This window comes from Heterodontus francisci, chromosome 9 (assembly GCF_036365525.1).
Source record: "Heterodontus francisci isolate sHetFra1 chromosome 9, sHetFra1.hap1, whole genome shotgun sequence".
Lineage (NCBI taxonomy): Eukaryota > Metazoa > Chordata > Chondrichthyes > Heterodontiformes > Heterodontidae > Heterodontus > Heterodontus francisci.
Window position 1 is genome coordinate 48412113 of NC_090379.1, and position 16159 is coordinate 48428271.

The 16159-nt window shown below is 42.4% G+C and overlaps 1 protein-coding gene across 11 annotated transcripts in view; it reads left to right on the top strand.

The window, feature by feature from the left end:
* Positions 1 to 2943: 2943 nt before the first annotated feature.
* The window catches only part of mark3a (MAP/microtubule affinity-regulating kinase 3a), a 227124-nt gene continuing 213908 nt past the window's right edge, over positions 2944 to 16159 (top strand). For 3 of the 11 annotated variants that reach the window (XM_068038986.1, XM_068038978.1, XM_068038979.1), the window contains exons 1-3: positions 2953 to 3655; positions 10559 to 10753; positions 15171 to 15224. In XM_068038986.1, coding sequence (XP_067895087.1) covers positions 3605 to 3655; positions 10559 to 10753; positions 15171 to 15224 — 300 coding nt within the window. In that variant the 5' untranslated portion in view covers positions 2953 to 3604. Of the gene's footprint in view, positions 3656 to 10558; positions 10754 to 15170; positions 15225 to 16159 lie in introns of all 11 variants that reach the window. The other 8 variants (XM_068038984.1, XM_068038983.1, XM_068038976.1 and 5 more) reach the window with 6 other exon arrangements.

Below are 16159 nucleotides of genomic sequence, written 5' to 3' on the forward strand. Positions count from 1 at the left end.
CAGCCACTTGAATCTTACAAGAGCAGCCCCGTTCCATCAGTGTGGGATTTTTGTTTCCTATACCAGTTATCGTTATAATCTGTTCAAAAGCAACAATGGAGGAGATTTGAGAGGCATTGCTGGTCATTGTGAAGGAACCAATGAACACAGGGTAGGTTACCAGATTGGAAACAGGCTACTGTGGTGTCCATTTTCAGGCTACTGTGGTGACCGTTACTGGCAACAATGCACTCATCTGTTTTGCTTCAATACCAGATAAAATAATGTAATCGATTAGCAAGAGTAAATTTTGAGGATTAATAAGCCTGTAAACAGCGATCAGGATTCAGAAGGGAAGAACCTATCCGATGACCTCCTTGACTTATTGTTAGATATTTACAACCTAACTAGACAGTGCAAAGCCCTATAATGGAGTATGTCTAGTTTTCCAGAAGAGCTTAGAAAGCTCCATATGAAAAGTTTCTAGTTGAGTTTAAAGTACTAGGAGTTCAGGATAAATCTTGGAAATAGATTTTTAAATATTAGCCAAAGGGTAGCGATCTGTGGGCACTAATTAAAAAGAGTTATGTAGTGTGGTGGTAATGCTGTGCGAGCTGAAGGAATTAGCATTGGGGTCCCTACCATTTTTAATTTATATCAATGACTTGGAACAAAAAACTCATTGCAAATTGGTCAAATTTTCATGATACTAAACTAGGAGGGGCAACTCTGAAACTGGACAAAATATAAATGGGCAGACAATGTTGAATTAAATGTAGTGCACACAAGTATACAGCATTACTTACAGAACACAAAAATGGACAATGTACGTAGCCCATGAATGGTGTTGAAATAACTAGAGACCAAGTTGAATGTGATCAAGCAGTCTTAGTAGACTTAATGACCAATATGTCTTTTTAAAACCTGTTCTTCTCTGTGAGTAATGCTGGGAAGGCTGCACTTATTACTTGTACCAGTTGCCCTGAGAAGATTGTGCTGGTCCTCCTTGAACAACTGTAGTCCTTGTGACGATGATGCTCTCACAATGATGTTAGGTAGGGAATGCCAGGATATTGACTCAGTGATGATGAAGCAATGGTGATACATCCTATGATTCTATTGGAAGGTGGGATTAGATTGGGTGGCTAGATTTTCTGGCTGCGCAGACACGATGGACTGAATGGCCTCCTTCTGTGCCATAATCTATGATTCTATGTCTAACCAAGACAATGCAGCAAACAAAAGATAGAATGGTGAATAACATAGCTGAAACAGTAAAGTGTAAATCAGAGAAAGTCATGCTCAAACTATATATTCCTTTGATCAGACTACACCTTGAATATTTTTCTAGGCATCCTGCCAGCAAGGTAGACATGCAGATTCTAGAGGCAGCCTTGCCTTTGTCACCCCCAGATCTGCTCCAATGCTCCCCTCACAGCCTCCCATCCTCCACCATCCAGGGCGGCACAGTGGTTAGCACCGCAGCCTCACAGCTCCAGCGACCCGGGTTCAGTTCTAGGTACTGCCTGTGTGGAGTTTGCAAGTTCTCCCTGTGACCGTGTGGGTTTCCGCCGGGTGCTCCGGTTTCCTCCCACAGCCAAAGACTTGCAGGTTGATAGGTAAATTGGCCATTGTAAATTGCCCCTAGTATAGGTAGGTGGTAGGAGAATGGTGGGGATGTGGTAGGGAATATGGGATCAATGGAGGATTAGTATAAATGGGTGGTCATTGGTCGGCACAGACTTGGTGGGCCGAAGGGCCTGTTTCAGTGCTGTATCGCTAAATAAATAAAATAAACAAACTTCAGCTCAACCAAAGCCTCGCTGCCCTTTTCCTTTCCTACCCCAAGTCCCACTCACCCAGTATTCCTGTCCTTGTGTTACATCGTCTGCCAGTCCCCCAACACTTCCAATTTAAAACTCTCATCCAGATGTTTAAACCTCTTCATGGCCTGAACCCTCCCCATCGCTGTAATCTTCTCAGGCCCTACATTCCCCCCCCCCCCCCCCCAAGCTCTCTGTTCTTCTGACTCTGGTCTTTGGTGCACCGCCTCCCCTCTCCCATGGGTGGTCTAAGCCCCTAGACTCCACTGCCTCTGTTCCTTTAAGGCTCTCCTTAAACCGAGCTCTTTGATCAAGATTTTGGTAACCCTTCCTAATATCTTTGTCTCAGCTTCCATTTCTGGCTGATTCTGCCTCTGTGAAGCACTTGTGTTAAAGGCACTAAATAAAAACAAGTTGTTGTTATCGTTGGAGGTAATACAAGGAAGACATGCGTCAGCTAACAGGCATGCGGAACCATTGGAGAAACATATTCTCAACCTTAAAAGAGACCAATTGACAGGTGACCTAGATATTACAATGTAGGATTAAATAAATACTTGATACAGAAGGTTAATCTGATCCGATTCAGTGAGTCTCACTGATTTTGCTTTAAGATATTTGCCTGTTTTATTAACATTTAACTGAGAATACAACAGAGCTCTTGATTTAAATGGAGTTACATTCCGTCTCACAACTTATTTTATAAATAAATAACCAGATACAAGCGTAGATACAATAAGACAGGAGGCAGAGCGAAAGCACGCATATTATACATGATTTCTGTGTTGGGGAGGGGAGAGAAAAGGTAACCAGTTTCGAAGAGTTTGTACATCTTTTAAAAATAGCCGCATTTCCACATTATTGAGCATGTATCACATCTCTGGATAATCCAGCGAATCAAGCAGCTAGCCTAACTAAATGGGTTATACTAACAAATTGTCACAGTGAGGCCTCCCTGGGGAGGACGTGTTTCTATGAATTCACCTATTGCTGCCGGAGTTTGTACTAAAGGCGGGGGCAGGCTGTGTTAATGTAGCTTGCCTTATTTTGCCTGTCAGTGTGAAGCTCCCTGACGCACTGCGGCCCCGACCCCGCCTCCCTCCCTGCTCTCTCACCTGTCCCCCCCGCTGCTGCAGTCAGGCTCCAGCCGCCGCTTCCGCTCCCGGCAGCCGGTGGGCAGGCGGCGGGTGACGCGTTTCCTGCCGCTGCCCTGGGCTTGGCGAGCAGTCGGAGTGGGGCGGCCATTTTAATCTGGACAGACCCCCACCTTCCCCCTCCCCTCCCCTCCGGCGGCCTCTGACATCGCTGCCTCCATGTTAGAGGGCGAGAAGCGGCGTCCGGAACCTTTGCTCGCCGTCTCAGAGCCGGGAAACTGCGCAGCGGTGGCGGTGGCCGGTGAGCGCTGCCCCTTGCCCGCTGAAGCCGGGCCTTGTTATTGAGGCTGGGAAGTGACTGCTGGCTGTGGCTTTGCCCAGACTGTAGCAGCAGCTCCTCTGGGCGTGGAGCTCAGCCACCGACAGCGCTTGGAAACAATTGCACTTGAATATCTCCTAATCTCTTTGCACATTATCTACATGTTGAAAAAATGTGGACGGATTTAAAGGATATTCGGCTTTACTAGGCGTATATTTTGTATACGCTGCTGGATGTCACCTAGAACAATATAAATACAATCCGTCGGGCTGGCTTCAGTTGAAGCCCATTGCTTGTGAACATTTCGCCACTCATGTTCCATCGAATCGAGTCTTCTACAATTATTTCGGCAACGGTGCTAAATTGAAACCAGGAGAGAAAAAAACAAAATGTCTACTCGAACGCCATTACCTACAGTGAATGAACGCGAAACGGAGCATGTAAGTAATCTTTAATAGCATAAAGGAGACTTGAGAGACTAAATGGCCAACTTGGCCGTGGCCATGGAATGAACTTGGACCATGGCTTGGAAATGTTTTGCCGGTCAACTGGAATACATGCTTTGAGTTGGGTTGTTTTAAAAGCTTTTCTGAAGATGATTTGGGTGTCCGGTTTAACTAGTTCACATCATCTTGCTGCTTGAATGTTTTAGTCTTGTGTGTGTTTGCTTCTCCACCCCTCCCCCCTCGCCCCAACTGTGTGTCAACAAGGCTGACAGGTGTCAGGGCACATCGTGCAGGCATTAGATTTGAATGAATTAGTTGATCAGTTTAGAGTGTCAAGTGAGCAGCTAGTCCAGTTTTTTGGAATTTACAGTGCAAGGTAAGAATTGAAAGGGAACCAGTTTATTTAAGATAAAAGCAAAATACTGCAGATGCTGGAAATCTGAAATAAAAACAAATGCTGGAAATACTCAGCAGGTCTGGCAGCATCTGTGGAGAGAGAAGCAGAGTTAACGTTTCAGGTCAGTGACCCTTCATCAGAACTGGCAGAGGCTAGAAATGTAATAGGTTTTAAGCAAGTAAAGTAGGGGTGGGGCAACATTGGCTTATCATTTTGTCTGTCATGGCTTCACAATACATTAAGCCTATTTAAAAGGAATGTATTTATTAGGAGACAATACAAGAGTTAAGACCTAAATTTTTAAAGCCCCAGGGTTTCACTACATATTTTCAAAATAGGATAGCATGCCTGTCACTGCAAGTATGTAGATCAGGTATTACGAGTAGTTGGTGTTGCATGCTTTCAGTGTATTCCCTCATAGAATTGAACCAGATCTAAGTAATTGTGTTGCAAGTTATCTTCCAAAAGCAATAGGACTTGCCAGAAGTTGTAATTTTAAAAACAAGTTCCACTGTTAATTCAAAAGCTGCTATTATGTACTGAGGATCATAGGGGGCATTGAGCATGTTAGTGATTGGTTCCAATGCTGGCATAAAACTAATTTGGCATTTATCATAACCAAGTGTTATCAGACCATTCAGCACGTCGAGTCTGCTCCGCTATTCAACCAGATCATGGCTGATCATCTACCAAATGCCACTTTCCCGCATTATCCCCATACCCCTTGATGTCATTAATATTTCTTGGGCGGCGCAGTGGTTAGCACCACAGCCTCTCAGCACCAGCGACCCGGGTTCGATTCTGGGTACTGCCTATGTGGAGTTTGCAAGTTCTCCCTGTGACCATGTGGGTTTTCGCCGGGTGCTCCGGTTTCCTCCCACAGCCAAAGACTTGCAGGCTGATAGGTAAATTGGCCATTACAAATTGCCCCTAGTATAGGTAGGTGGTAGGGGAATTGAGGGAAGGTGGGGATGTGGTAGGAATATGGGATTAATGTAGGATTGCTATAAATGGGTGGTTGATGGTCAGCACAGACTCGGTGGGCCGAAGGGCCTGTTTCAGTGCTGTATCTGTAAAATAAAAATAAAATCTATCGATTTCTGTCTTGAACATGCTCAGTAATTGAGCTTCCACAGCCCTCAGGGTAAAGAATGCCAAAGATTCACCACTCTCTGAGTGAAGAAATTCCTCCTCATCTCAGTCTTAAATGGCCTACCCCTTATTCTGAGACTATGTCCCCTGGTTCTGGACTCACCAACCAGGGGAAATGTCCTGTCAACATTCTCCCTGTTACGCTCTGTAAGAATTTTGTAAGCTTCAATGAGATCACCTCTCATCCTTCAAAACTCTAGAGAATACAGACCCAGTTTTCAAAATCTCTCATAAGACAATCCTGCCATCCCAGAGATTAGTCTAGTGCACCTCTGTTGCACGCCCTCTTTGGCGAGTATATCCTTCCTTAAATGAGACCAAAACTGTGCAGAATACTCCAGGTGCCATCTCACCAAGGCTGTATGCAATTGAAGCAAGACTTCTTTACTCCTGTATTCAAAAAAAACCCTTGCGATGAAGGCCAACGTACTGTTTGCTTTCCAAATTGCTTGCTGCACCTGCATGCTAGCTTTAATGACTCATGAACAAGGACACCCTGGTGCCTTTGGACATCAATACTTCCCAACCTCTCACCATTTAAGAAATGCTCTGTCTTTCTGTTTTTTCTACCACAGTGGATAACTTCACACTTAATCACATATTGCATCTGCCATATTCTTGCCCATTCACTTAGCCCGTCCAAGTCCACTTGAAGCCTCCTTGCATCCTCCTCACAACTTACATTCCCACCTAGTTTTGTGTCATCAGCAAATTTGGAAATATTTCATTTGGTCCCCACATCCAAATCATTTATATCGATTAAGAATAGCTGTGGCCCCAGCACTGATCCTTGTGGCACCCCACTAGTAACAGCCTGCCATTCTGAGAATATCCTGTTTATTCTTCTCTGTTTTCTGTCTGTTAACCAATTCTCAATCCATACCAGTATATTACCCCCAGTGCTGCGTGCTCTAATTTTGTTTGCTAACCACCTGTGTGGGCCTTTTTCAAAAGCCTTCTGAAAATCCAAATACACCACATCCACTCCTTTCTGCTGCAAGTAATATCCTTAAAAAAACTCCAACAGGTTTGTCAAACATGATTTCCCTTTCATAAATCCATGTTGACTCTGCCTAATCATATCATTATTTTCTAAGTGTCTAGCTATCACATCCTTTAATAAAAGCAAAATACTGCGGATGCTGGAAATCTGAAATAAAAACAAGAAATGCTGGAACCACTCAGCAGGTCTGGCAGCATCTGTGAAAAGAGAAGCAGAGTTAACGTTTCGGGTCAGTGACCCTTATTTTTATCACATCCTTTAAAATGGATTCTAACATTTTCCCTACTGCTGACGTCAAACTAATAGGTCTGTAGTTCCCCGTTTTCTCTCTCCCTCCTTTCTTAAATAATGGAGTTACATTTGCTACTTTCCAGTCTGCAGAAACCTTTTCAGAATCTGTAGAAATTTGAAAGATAACCATCCACTATCTCTATAGCCATCGCCTTCAACACACTGGGATGTAGCTTGTCTGGTGTTTGTAATTGGCTGCTGCAACTGTAAAAACATCCAGGAATGCATTATAGAGTTTGCCTTTCAAATATATTTTGTTTGGAGAATGTTGAGGTGTATGTTACAGGGGTGAAGAATTTTCATGTATGTATAGCTCTTCACATTCTGTGGACCCAAAGCACTTCATAACCAGTGAATTACTTCTGAAGTATAGCCACTTTGTTTTGTAGTAGGCAATTTTCACACATCAAGATCCCACAAATATCAATGTGACTACCTAGTGAGTTGATCTGTTTGGTTGTGGTGGAAATAGGTTTTGCAGGACAGTGGGAAGACTCGCTTTGGATAAAATGGGCTCAAATCCGCAATCTATGAATGAGAGGCAAGAGTGGAATCGTTGAGCTAACTTAAGGTTACATGTCTATCACTGGTAGTAGTGGAGATAATTTGAGATGATGCATTGACTGGTGCTGCTGGTTGGTTGGGTGATTTAAAGTGATTAATTAACTAACATTAACTTCTCTTGTGTGAGGGGAGAGAAATAAGAATTTTGCAAGAAATTAGTCTTATGTACCATTAGAGACTGTTCTGAAAGAATTTGCAAGAATAATACACATTGCCTTTGGTTTCTAAGCACTTTGCAATGTTTTACTGTGTAATGTGTGTGTGTGTGTATGTAATATATATCTGCTTTCATGTCCCTAGGACATTCAAAGCACTTCAGCCACTGAACTCCTTTTGAAGTGTAATCACTTTTTTTAAATTTCCAAAATATACTTTATTCATAAAAATCTGTAAAAAATGCATTACAAAACAGTTCCAAACAGCACCAAGTCAAAAAATACAAACAGTGCAAAGGAGGTCAGTTTCCTTCAATATAGGAGTGAGTTGCCTCTCAACCCTTCCATTTCATTTTTCATGCCATATACATTTTACAGCAAATGAAAATTTTCCCAATACAGTTCGAGGGGTTTTCCATGGATCCAGTCCCTCAGTTCAGCTTGGTGGGGGGACCTTACACTGTGGTCTTTCCCCGTTGAGCCTTTATGCGGCTGCCCCAAGCTTTAGTGCGTCCCTCAGCATGTAGTCCTGGACCTTGGAATGTGCCAGTCTGCAACATTCGGTCGTGGACAACTCTTTGCGCTGGAAGACCAGCAAGTTTCGGGCAGACCAAAGGGCGTCTTTCACCGAATTGATAGTCCTCCAGCAGCAATTGATGTTTATCTCTGTGTGCGTCCCTGGGAACAACCCATAGAGCACAGACTCCTGTGTTACAGAGCTGCTTGGGATGAACCTCGACAAAAACCACTGCATCTCTTTCCACACCTGCTTTGCAAAGACACATTCCAGAAGGAGGTGGGCAACCGTCTCTTCCCCACCACAGTTACCTTGAGGGCATTGTGCGGAGGGGAGAGACTTCGGGCGTACAGGAAGGATCTGACGGGGAGGGCTCTTCTTACCACCAGCCAAGCTACATCTTGGTGCTTGTTTGAAAGTTCTGGTGGTGAGGCATTCCGCCAAATGACTTTGACGGTCTGCTCAGAGAAACATCTGACAGGATCCACCATCTCCTTTTCCCGTAGGGCCTTGAGGACATTCCGTGCAGACCACTGCCTGATGGATTGGTGGTCAAGGGTGTTTTTCCGCAGAAACTGTTCCACGAAGGATAGGTGGTACGGCACAGTCCAACTGGATGGAGCGTTCTGCGGCAATGTGACCAGGCCCATCCTTCCCAACACTGGGGACAGATAGAACCTCAGCACATAGTGACACTTGGAGTTTGCGTACTGGAAGTCTACACACAGCTTGATGCAGCCGCACACGAAGGTAGTCATCAGGATGAGGGCGATGTTGGGTACATTTTTCCCACCCTTATCCAGAGGTTTGAACATCGTGTCCCTCTGGACCCGGTCCATTTTGGATCCCCAGATGAAGCGGAAAATGGCTCGGGTGACTGCCACAGCGCAGGAGTGGGGTATGGGCCAGATCTGCGCCACGTACAGCAACGTGAGTGCCTCGCACCTGATGACCAGGTTCTTACCCATAATGGAGAGAGATCGCTGCTCGCACCTGCTCAGCTTGTGTTGTACCCTGGCTACTCGCTCCTTCCAGGTTTTGGTGCACGCCCCAGCCCTTCCGAACCATATCCCCAGCACCTTCAGGTATTCTGACCTGACGGTGAAGGGGACAAAGGATCGGTCGGCCCAGTTCCCAAAGAATATGGCCTCACTCTTGCCGTGGTTAACATTGGCTCCCGAGGCCAGTTTGAACTGGTCGCAGATGCTCATCAGTCTGCGCACAGACAGCGGGTCTGAGCAGAAGACGGCGACGTCATTCATGTACAGGGAGGTTTTAACCTGAGTGCCTCCACTGCCTGGGATTGTCACCCTACTTATGCTCGCATCCTTCCTAATAGACTCAGCAAAGGGTTCAATACAGCAAACAAACAAGACAGGGGAGAGAGGACAGCCCTGTCTGACTCCAGATTGGATCGGGAAACTTTCTGATTAATCACTGTTTGTAATGTGGGGAATGTGACAGCTAATTTGTCGCCACAAGGTCCTACAAACAGCAGTGAGGTAAATGATGAGTTAATCTGTTTTAGTGATGCTGGTTGAGTGATAAATGGTGGCCAGGACACTGGGAGATCTCCCCTGTAAGTTGTTATAAATTTTCACAATTGTACTCAAAGCTCTTGTTAAATTTTCTTTTTTTAGCTAATCTTATCTGATTAACTGTGGATAGTAATATTAGCCTGTACCGATTCTTCCAATTGTGTGGCATTTTTCTTCTGAGATGACTAGAAGAATGTTCTGAGTTATTCAGTGTATTCTCCAGTAAGCTACTTAATGCGATTTTGAGTTACTTGTTCGACTGCAGCTGTCCTCACCAATACTTGGCATAGAAAAGAGATGCAGATTTTGATACGTGGATTTGGTCAACTTGTGGCAATTGTATATAACTGTGATAATAAGAAAGTTTTTTGGGGGGAGGTTTGGGGAAGCCTTTATTGATATTTTGGCAGCCAAAAAGTACCTGCATCTGATACTATCTTTTTCCTCGATGCTGAAACTAATCCACACCCTGATTACCTTCTTGCCATCTCCAATCTCCACAAATTATAACTCCTCCAAAACACAGTGCCTCTCCTTGTGCAAGGCCCATATCCCTATTGATGCCATACGTGCCAAGTTTCTTATGACCAGCAAATTGATTATAAGATCTTCATTATTGTCTTGACCCACACTACCTCTTCCAGTGGTTTGAACTAATCCAACGTTGTCCTGCTCCACATTCCACCATTGACAGTTGCTTCTTGAGCCACAGGAATGCGGGAACTCTTTCTCTCAGCTTCTGTGCCTTGCCACATCCCTTGATGCCTTCTTAAGACTCTTTCTAGTACTTGTTCATTGTTTACTCTTTGTCTGCCATCCTAGAAAATGCTTTTGAAGATGTCTGTCTTCACACTAGGATTGACGTAGAAATGTAAGTTGTTGTAACATGCGTGAGATAATTGGTTGAAGTGCAATTTTTCTGTATTGCAATTTGGTATTTACACATAGCTCTGTAATGCATGTTCTGAGCTTCAAAAAGGCCTCTATCAATTTCTGGTAAACTTATTTCAGATTTAATTAAAAATGACATACTGTGGAAATTTCAAATTTTTCCTTTCATGAAGAGCAGAGCAAAAGCTGACTGAAGAGGTGATTTCATTTTGGGCTTAGTTTGGTGGACTGAAGGGGCTTTCAATATTCTGTCAATAATGAAATATATGCTCATATTTTTAATTCCATAACCTTTTTCAAAACCTAGATTGCTGACTTGGGTTTCTTTTAACATTTGTTTTGATATTCCCAAGCTTTCAAACTAATATTCTTGTTTTCCTCCATCTCAGCACACTTCTCACATGGATGGCCGCTCAGAAGTTTCTTCTCGGTCAACCCGCTCTGGGGGAGCTCGATGCCGGAATTCAGTTACGTCCTGTGCCGATGAGCAGCCGCACATAGGAAACTATAGGCTTCTGAAAACCATCGGCAAAGGAAATTTTGCCAAGGTGAAGCTGGCCAGACATATCCTCACTGGAAGAGAAGTAAGTTTGTCTGCAAAGGCCTACTTTATTGATTGATATATGTATCACATATAGCTGGACCCCCACTGGCTGAATTGTTCCTTTATTATAGTAATTTTTCATTTTTAAGTTGTCACATTCTTTTCCTGGCTCAATGGCAAATGCTTCTGCTGGTCTTAAGTCAGCCATTAGGAAATGTGTATGAGCTGTCTAGGGTGCCTTTTTCTATTTCCTGTTCTTATGAGGAAGTGCATACTTTTCACTTGGCACCTCCCATTATGGCATTGGGAAACTCACCATGCGGAATTGAGTTTAACGCAACCAAATACTGAAATTTTCATTTATACTTTTTTAATAAACTGTAAATTATATTTGTATCTTCAAAAGGTGTTAGTAGAATACTCCCTAAACATTTATTTCCCTCTGCCATAAAACAGTTTTGTAAAAGAGAAATCTGAAGTTGAGCCCTTTTTGGACCCTGACCTGAAGCACAAGCACACATATTCTGGACAGCACCAAGAGTCCTTATTTTCACATCAATATCATCTGCCACCACTTTTAACTCTCCTCAGTCGCAAATGAAATCCTCATCCGTTCCTTTGTCACCTCCAAGTTCAACTTATCCAATGCATTCTTTGCTAACCTCCAAATTTCATGAACTCCAGCTTATCCATAGTTCCACTGCCTGCTCCCTATTCTGCGCTAAACCCCTATTGCCCCCATCTTCATTCACCTTCACTGTCCCTACAGTCTCCCTACACATTAACTTGAAAATTGCCATACTTGTTTACAAAGCTAGGGGTACAGTAGCATAGTGGTTATGTTACTGGATTAATAATACAGAGGCCTGGGCTAATAATCCAGAGACATTAGTTCAAATCCCACCGTGGCAGCTGTGGAATTTAAGTTCAATTACATTAAATAAATCTGGAATAAAGAGTCAGCATCCATAATGGTAACCATGAAACTTCTGGATTGTCATCAAAACCCATCTGGTTAATTCATGTCCTTTAGGGAAGGAAATCTGCTGTCCTTACCTGCTCTGACCTACATGTATCTCCAGACTCACAGCAATGTGGTCAAATCTTAATTGCCCTTTGAAATGGCCTAGCCCAGGGTTTGGCAGCCTTAATAACAAAAAGAGACATTTTTAAAATTTAGTCAAAAATTCAGTATCTTAAGAGCCGCAAGTCTGGTTGCTCAAATGCCAATAATAATGAGACACAGGAGAGACACACTTCAACAATATTTCAAAGGTTTTTACAGAAAAGTTGTTAATTGAATGATACTTTCTCACAAGTACAATGTTAATAGTTTAACAAAAAAACAAGCCACTCAGATCCATTTTGTTACTAATTAATCGATCAAGTTCAGGAGCTCCACGAATCCTTATTAAGCTGCAGGTTGCAGACCACTGGCCTTGCCAGCCACTCAGTAGTTTTCAAGATGGTGGCTCACCCCCATCTTATCAAGGGTAATTTGGAATAGGCAATAAATTCTTGCCTTGCCAGCAAAACCCATATCTACCATGAATGAATGAAAATAAAAAAAACCCTTTAAGGCCATACCACACTGAACCTCTGGAAGTTCTTTTAACCCTACATCCCACTCATGCCTTCACTCTTCTGCACCTGACCTGTGACCTGGAAACGCTCTCCATAAATACCTCAATCTTTGCTACCTTTCTCTCTACTTTAAAAAAAAACCTACCTTTCCCACCATCTATCCTCCTTACCTAATACTTGCGTAGTTTCTGCTAAGGGTTTGCTGATTTGAAATATCTTGTGACATTTGTTATATCAATACAAACTGTTTTATTTCTTTTAAATTGCATAAAATTTGTACAACTAGCTATATGATTTGCCTAACATCTATAGCACAGAAACAGAGCACTCAGTCCAACTGCTGTATGGTCATCTGAATAAGTTCATAAGAAAAATCATGGATGAAAAAAGCCAATCAAACTCATCCCTTTAGCACATTACTCCTCAATCATTTTATTTTGAATAATCACAATGTTTTTGCCCCTCGTATGTTTCTAGAATAGTAGTATTTTACAGCACATAAGGAAGCTATCGGGACAGTGCTGGCTCTCTGTACAAGCTTATTTCCATTCACCTGTCCTTTTGCATTTACTTTTTTTCCCCCTTTTTCAACATTTATCCACTTCCCTATTAAAAACTATAATACTGCTTCCATCACTGTTTTATGGTAGGATTTGCCATTTCCTAATATTTCCTTTGATATTGCATTGCAATAGTGACCGCGCTGCAAAAGTACTTCATTGGCTGTAAAGCACTTTAGGATGTCCTAAAGTCTTGAAAGGTGCTGTATAAATGCAAGTCTTTCTTGCTTTCTTTCTTTGACGGTGGAGAATTCTCTTGACCTCTTCCTAAGTTTGTTGATAACCTTAATATTGATGGACACTACTGTTAAATCCCTCCAGTCTGAAAACCCATTCATTAACCATGGTTGATTTATTCCAACTAATTATCAATCTTTCAGTAACCATTCCTAAAATAGTTCCTAAATGTACTTTTCATTTCCTTTGGTCCCACTTTGTGTACTTTGAAGTAATGATGTAAATTTGGGGTCCCTCTTTTTCTTGCATGGCTTGGAGTTAATCCAGTGAGTAGTTGAGCTCTGCAGATCATGAGCGTCCTGAACGCAAGGGCTGGTCCCTGCTGAGCTGATTGATTTCATTTGGCTTGGTGGTTGGCTGCAACACCCTTAGCTTTGGGAAGGGAGATTAGGCCAGGGTTTCTACTGCAGAAAATGTGTGTGTAGACATAGGGTGAGGGTAGGATCATGCTATATAATGACAGACTGCACTATGCCCCTGTGTTTCAATACCCTACCAACAGTCACAGTTGAGCCCTAATATATTAAAAGTAGCCACAGAGCAATTTACAAGTGTTTGAAGATGACTGATGCCTCTGTTGCTGTACTTCATTTCAGGAGATGATGTGTGAAAATTAATTGAGATGACAACTTGCTGATATACTACTACCTGTGTGATTTTCTTAAACTTGCTGCCTCAAATTACTGCCACCAGGACCAGCTTCTCTAATCTTCCCTCATAGAATAAATATTGGGCTCTATGGTATAGAAAAGATATTAAGACTTTAGAGTGGGTACAACACAAATTCAGGAGGATGCTGCCTGGTATGAGGAAATACAATGTAAAGAAGGGCTTGGAAAAATTACGGCTCTTTTCTTTAGAACATAGATTATGGGACGATAGAGTAGTGTTTAAAATGAGATGATCGGATAGAAAGACGTAGACTGCATCCAGTAGAGGACAAGAATGTGGGTCCATAGATAGAAGAGATTTAGAACAGAGAGCAGGAGAACGCCGCACACAATTGTGAGGCTGTGGAATTTGCTTCCAGGGTCAGTGGTTGAAGCATTCAAGATTAAATTAGATATGCAGAAGAAGGAAAATGGGTTGATGGGAACAGGGTGAATAAATGTGTTTGGAACTATATGCTCACATGGAGGATAAATGTCACCACAGATTGGCTGGCCCTAATTTTTTTCTGTGTATTAACTTCTATGTATTTCAATATTGCTGTTTTCTTAAACAATTACAGAACATTTTTCGTGATGTCATAACCAAAACTGAGTGTGATATTATGAGAGTCTAACCAATACATTGCTACAACTTCTAAAAACTGGTATTCTTTTGTTCTGGTAATTGGATCTTAGCATTTTTAATTTCTTTGTCACTTTGGTTATTTGATCCACATGCAATACTTTAAATGTTTAAAAAAAAATGCATTTAATTTCATTTGCCAAATTTGGCCCAAATGAATAACTAACTCCATTCCTTTTCCAAATGTTTAGCTGCAGTTCTTCTGCTCACCATAATTTTGTACCATAATATAGTTCAAAAAGTCTCTTGAAACATACATGTTCATGTTTTATCTTGAGTAAAATGGAAATGTTTATTAAGTGATTTACGAACACCAAAACCTGTCTTTGGTTGCAATATCTATCAAGACAGAAATTGAGACTTTGCATTTATTACGGTCTTATTGTTGTATTAGCGATCGCCAGAGCTGGCGGGCAACCATAAAGGCGGGGCTAAAGCATGGCGAGTCGAAGAGACTTAGCAGTTGGTAGGAAAAAAGACAAGCACAAGGAGAGAGACAACTGTGTAACAGCCCCGACAACCAATTTTATCTGCAGCACCTGTGGAAGAGTTTGTCACTCTCGAATTGGCCTTTATAGCCACTCCAGGCGCTGCTTCACAAACCACTGACCACCTCCAGGCGCTTACCCATTGTCTCTCGAGACAAGGAGGCCAAAGACAAGAGATTGTTGTATTCTATTGGGTTTCCTGTTAACAGAAACAGAAGTTTCATAACTCAAATGTTATATTAAATTTTTTTTAAATCAAATTTTTATTCATGATTCCTAAATTTTGCTCTTCTAGGTTGCAATAAAAATTATCGACAAAACACAGCTGAACCCCACCAGTTTGCAAAAGGTAAGGAGATGTATTTGTTTCGATTGCACCCATTTGCTTTAAATTCATTTAAGGTCTATTTGTACTTCATTATTTTAATGTGATTTGGTGTAAGTTGTGAATATAGCTGTATTTCAAAGCATGTGCATACGCAAAGCTGCTTGAAATAAGTATTGGCAAACTTACGTTTTGCTTTTTTTTTTTTAAAGAGGACAAAGATAAAGAATTAGGAACATAATGCAACACAACAGCCTAATAGTATACAAGGGTTAAAAAGCAAGGGTGTGTTTTGTGGGGAAGGAGAAAGAGTTGAATACTGTAAAGCATTTTGGTTTATTATTGTATTGTCCGTTGCACAGGTGCTGAAAGTCAGTTTTTTTGGTTTTGTTTATGGGATGTGGGCTTCGCTTGCAAGGCTAGCATTTGTTGCCCATCCCTTATTGCCCTTGAAAAGATGGTGGTGAGCCTTTTTTTTGAACTGCCACAGTCCATTTTGGGTAAGTACACCCACAATGCTGTTGGGAAGGCAGTTGCAGCTCTTTGATCCAGTGACAGTGAAGGAATGGCGATTATAGTTCCAAGTTTTTTAAAATTCATTCATAGGATGTGGGTGTTGCTGGCCAGGCCAGCATTTATTGTCCATCTCTAATTGCCCTTAAGAAGGTGGTGGTGAGCTGCTGCAGTCCATGTGGGGTAGGTACACCCACAAGTCAGGATGGTGTGTGGCCTGAAGGGGAATTTGCAGATGTTGGTGTTCCCATGCCCCTGCTGCCCTTGTCCTAGGTGGTAGAGGTCGTGGGTTTGGAAGTTGCTGTTGAAGGAGCCTTGGCGAATTGCTGCATTGCATCTTGTAGATGGTACACACTGCAGCCACAGTGCACTGGTGTGGAGGGAGTGACTGTTTATGGTGGTGGATGGGGTGCCAATCAAGTGAGCTGCTTTCTCTTGGATGGTGT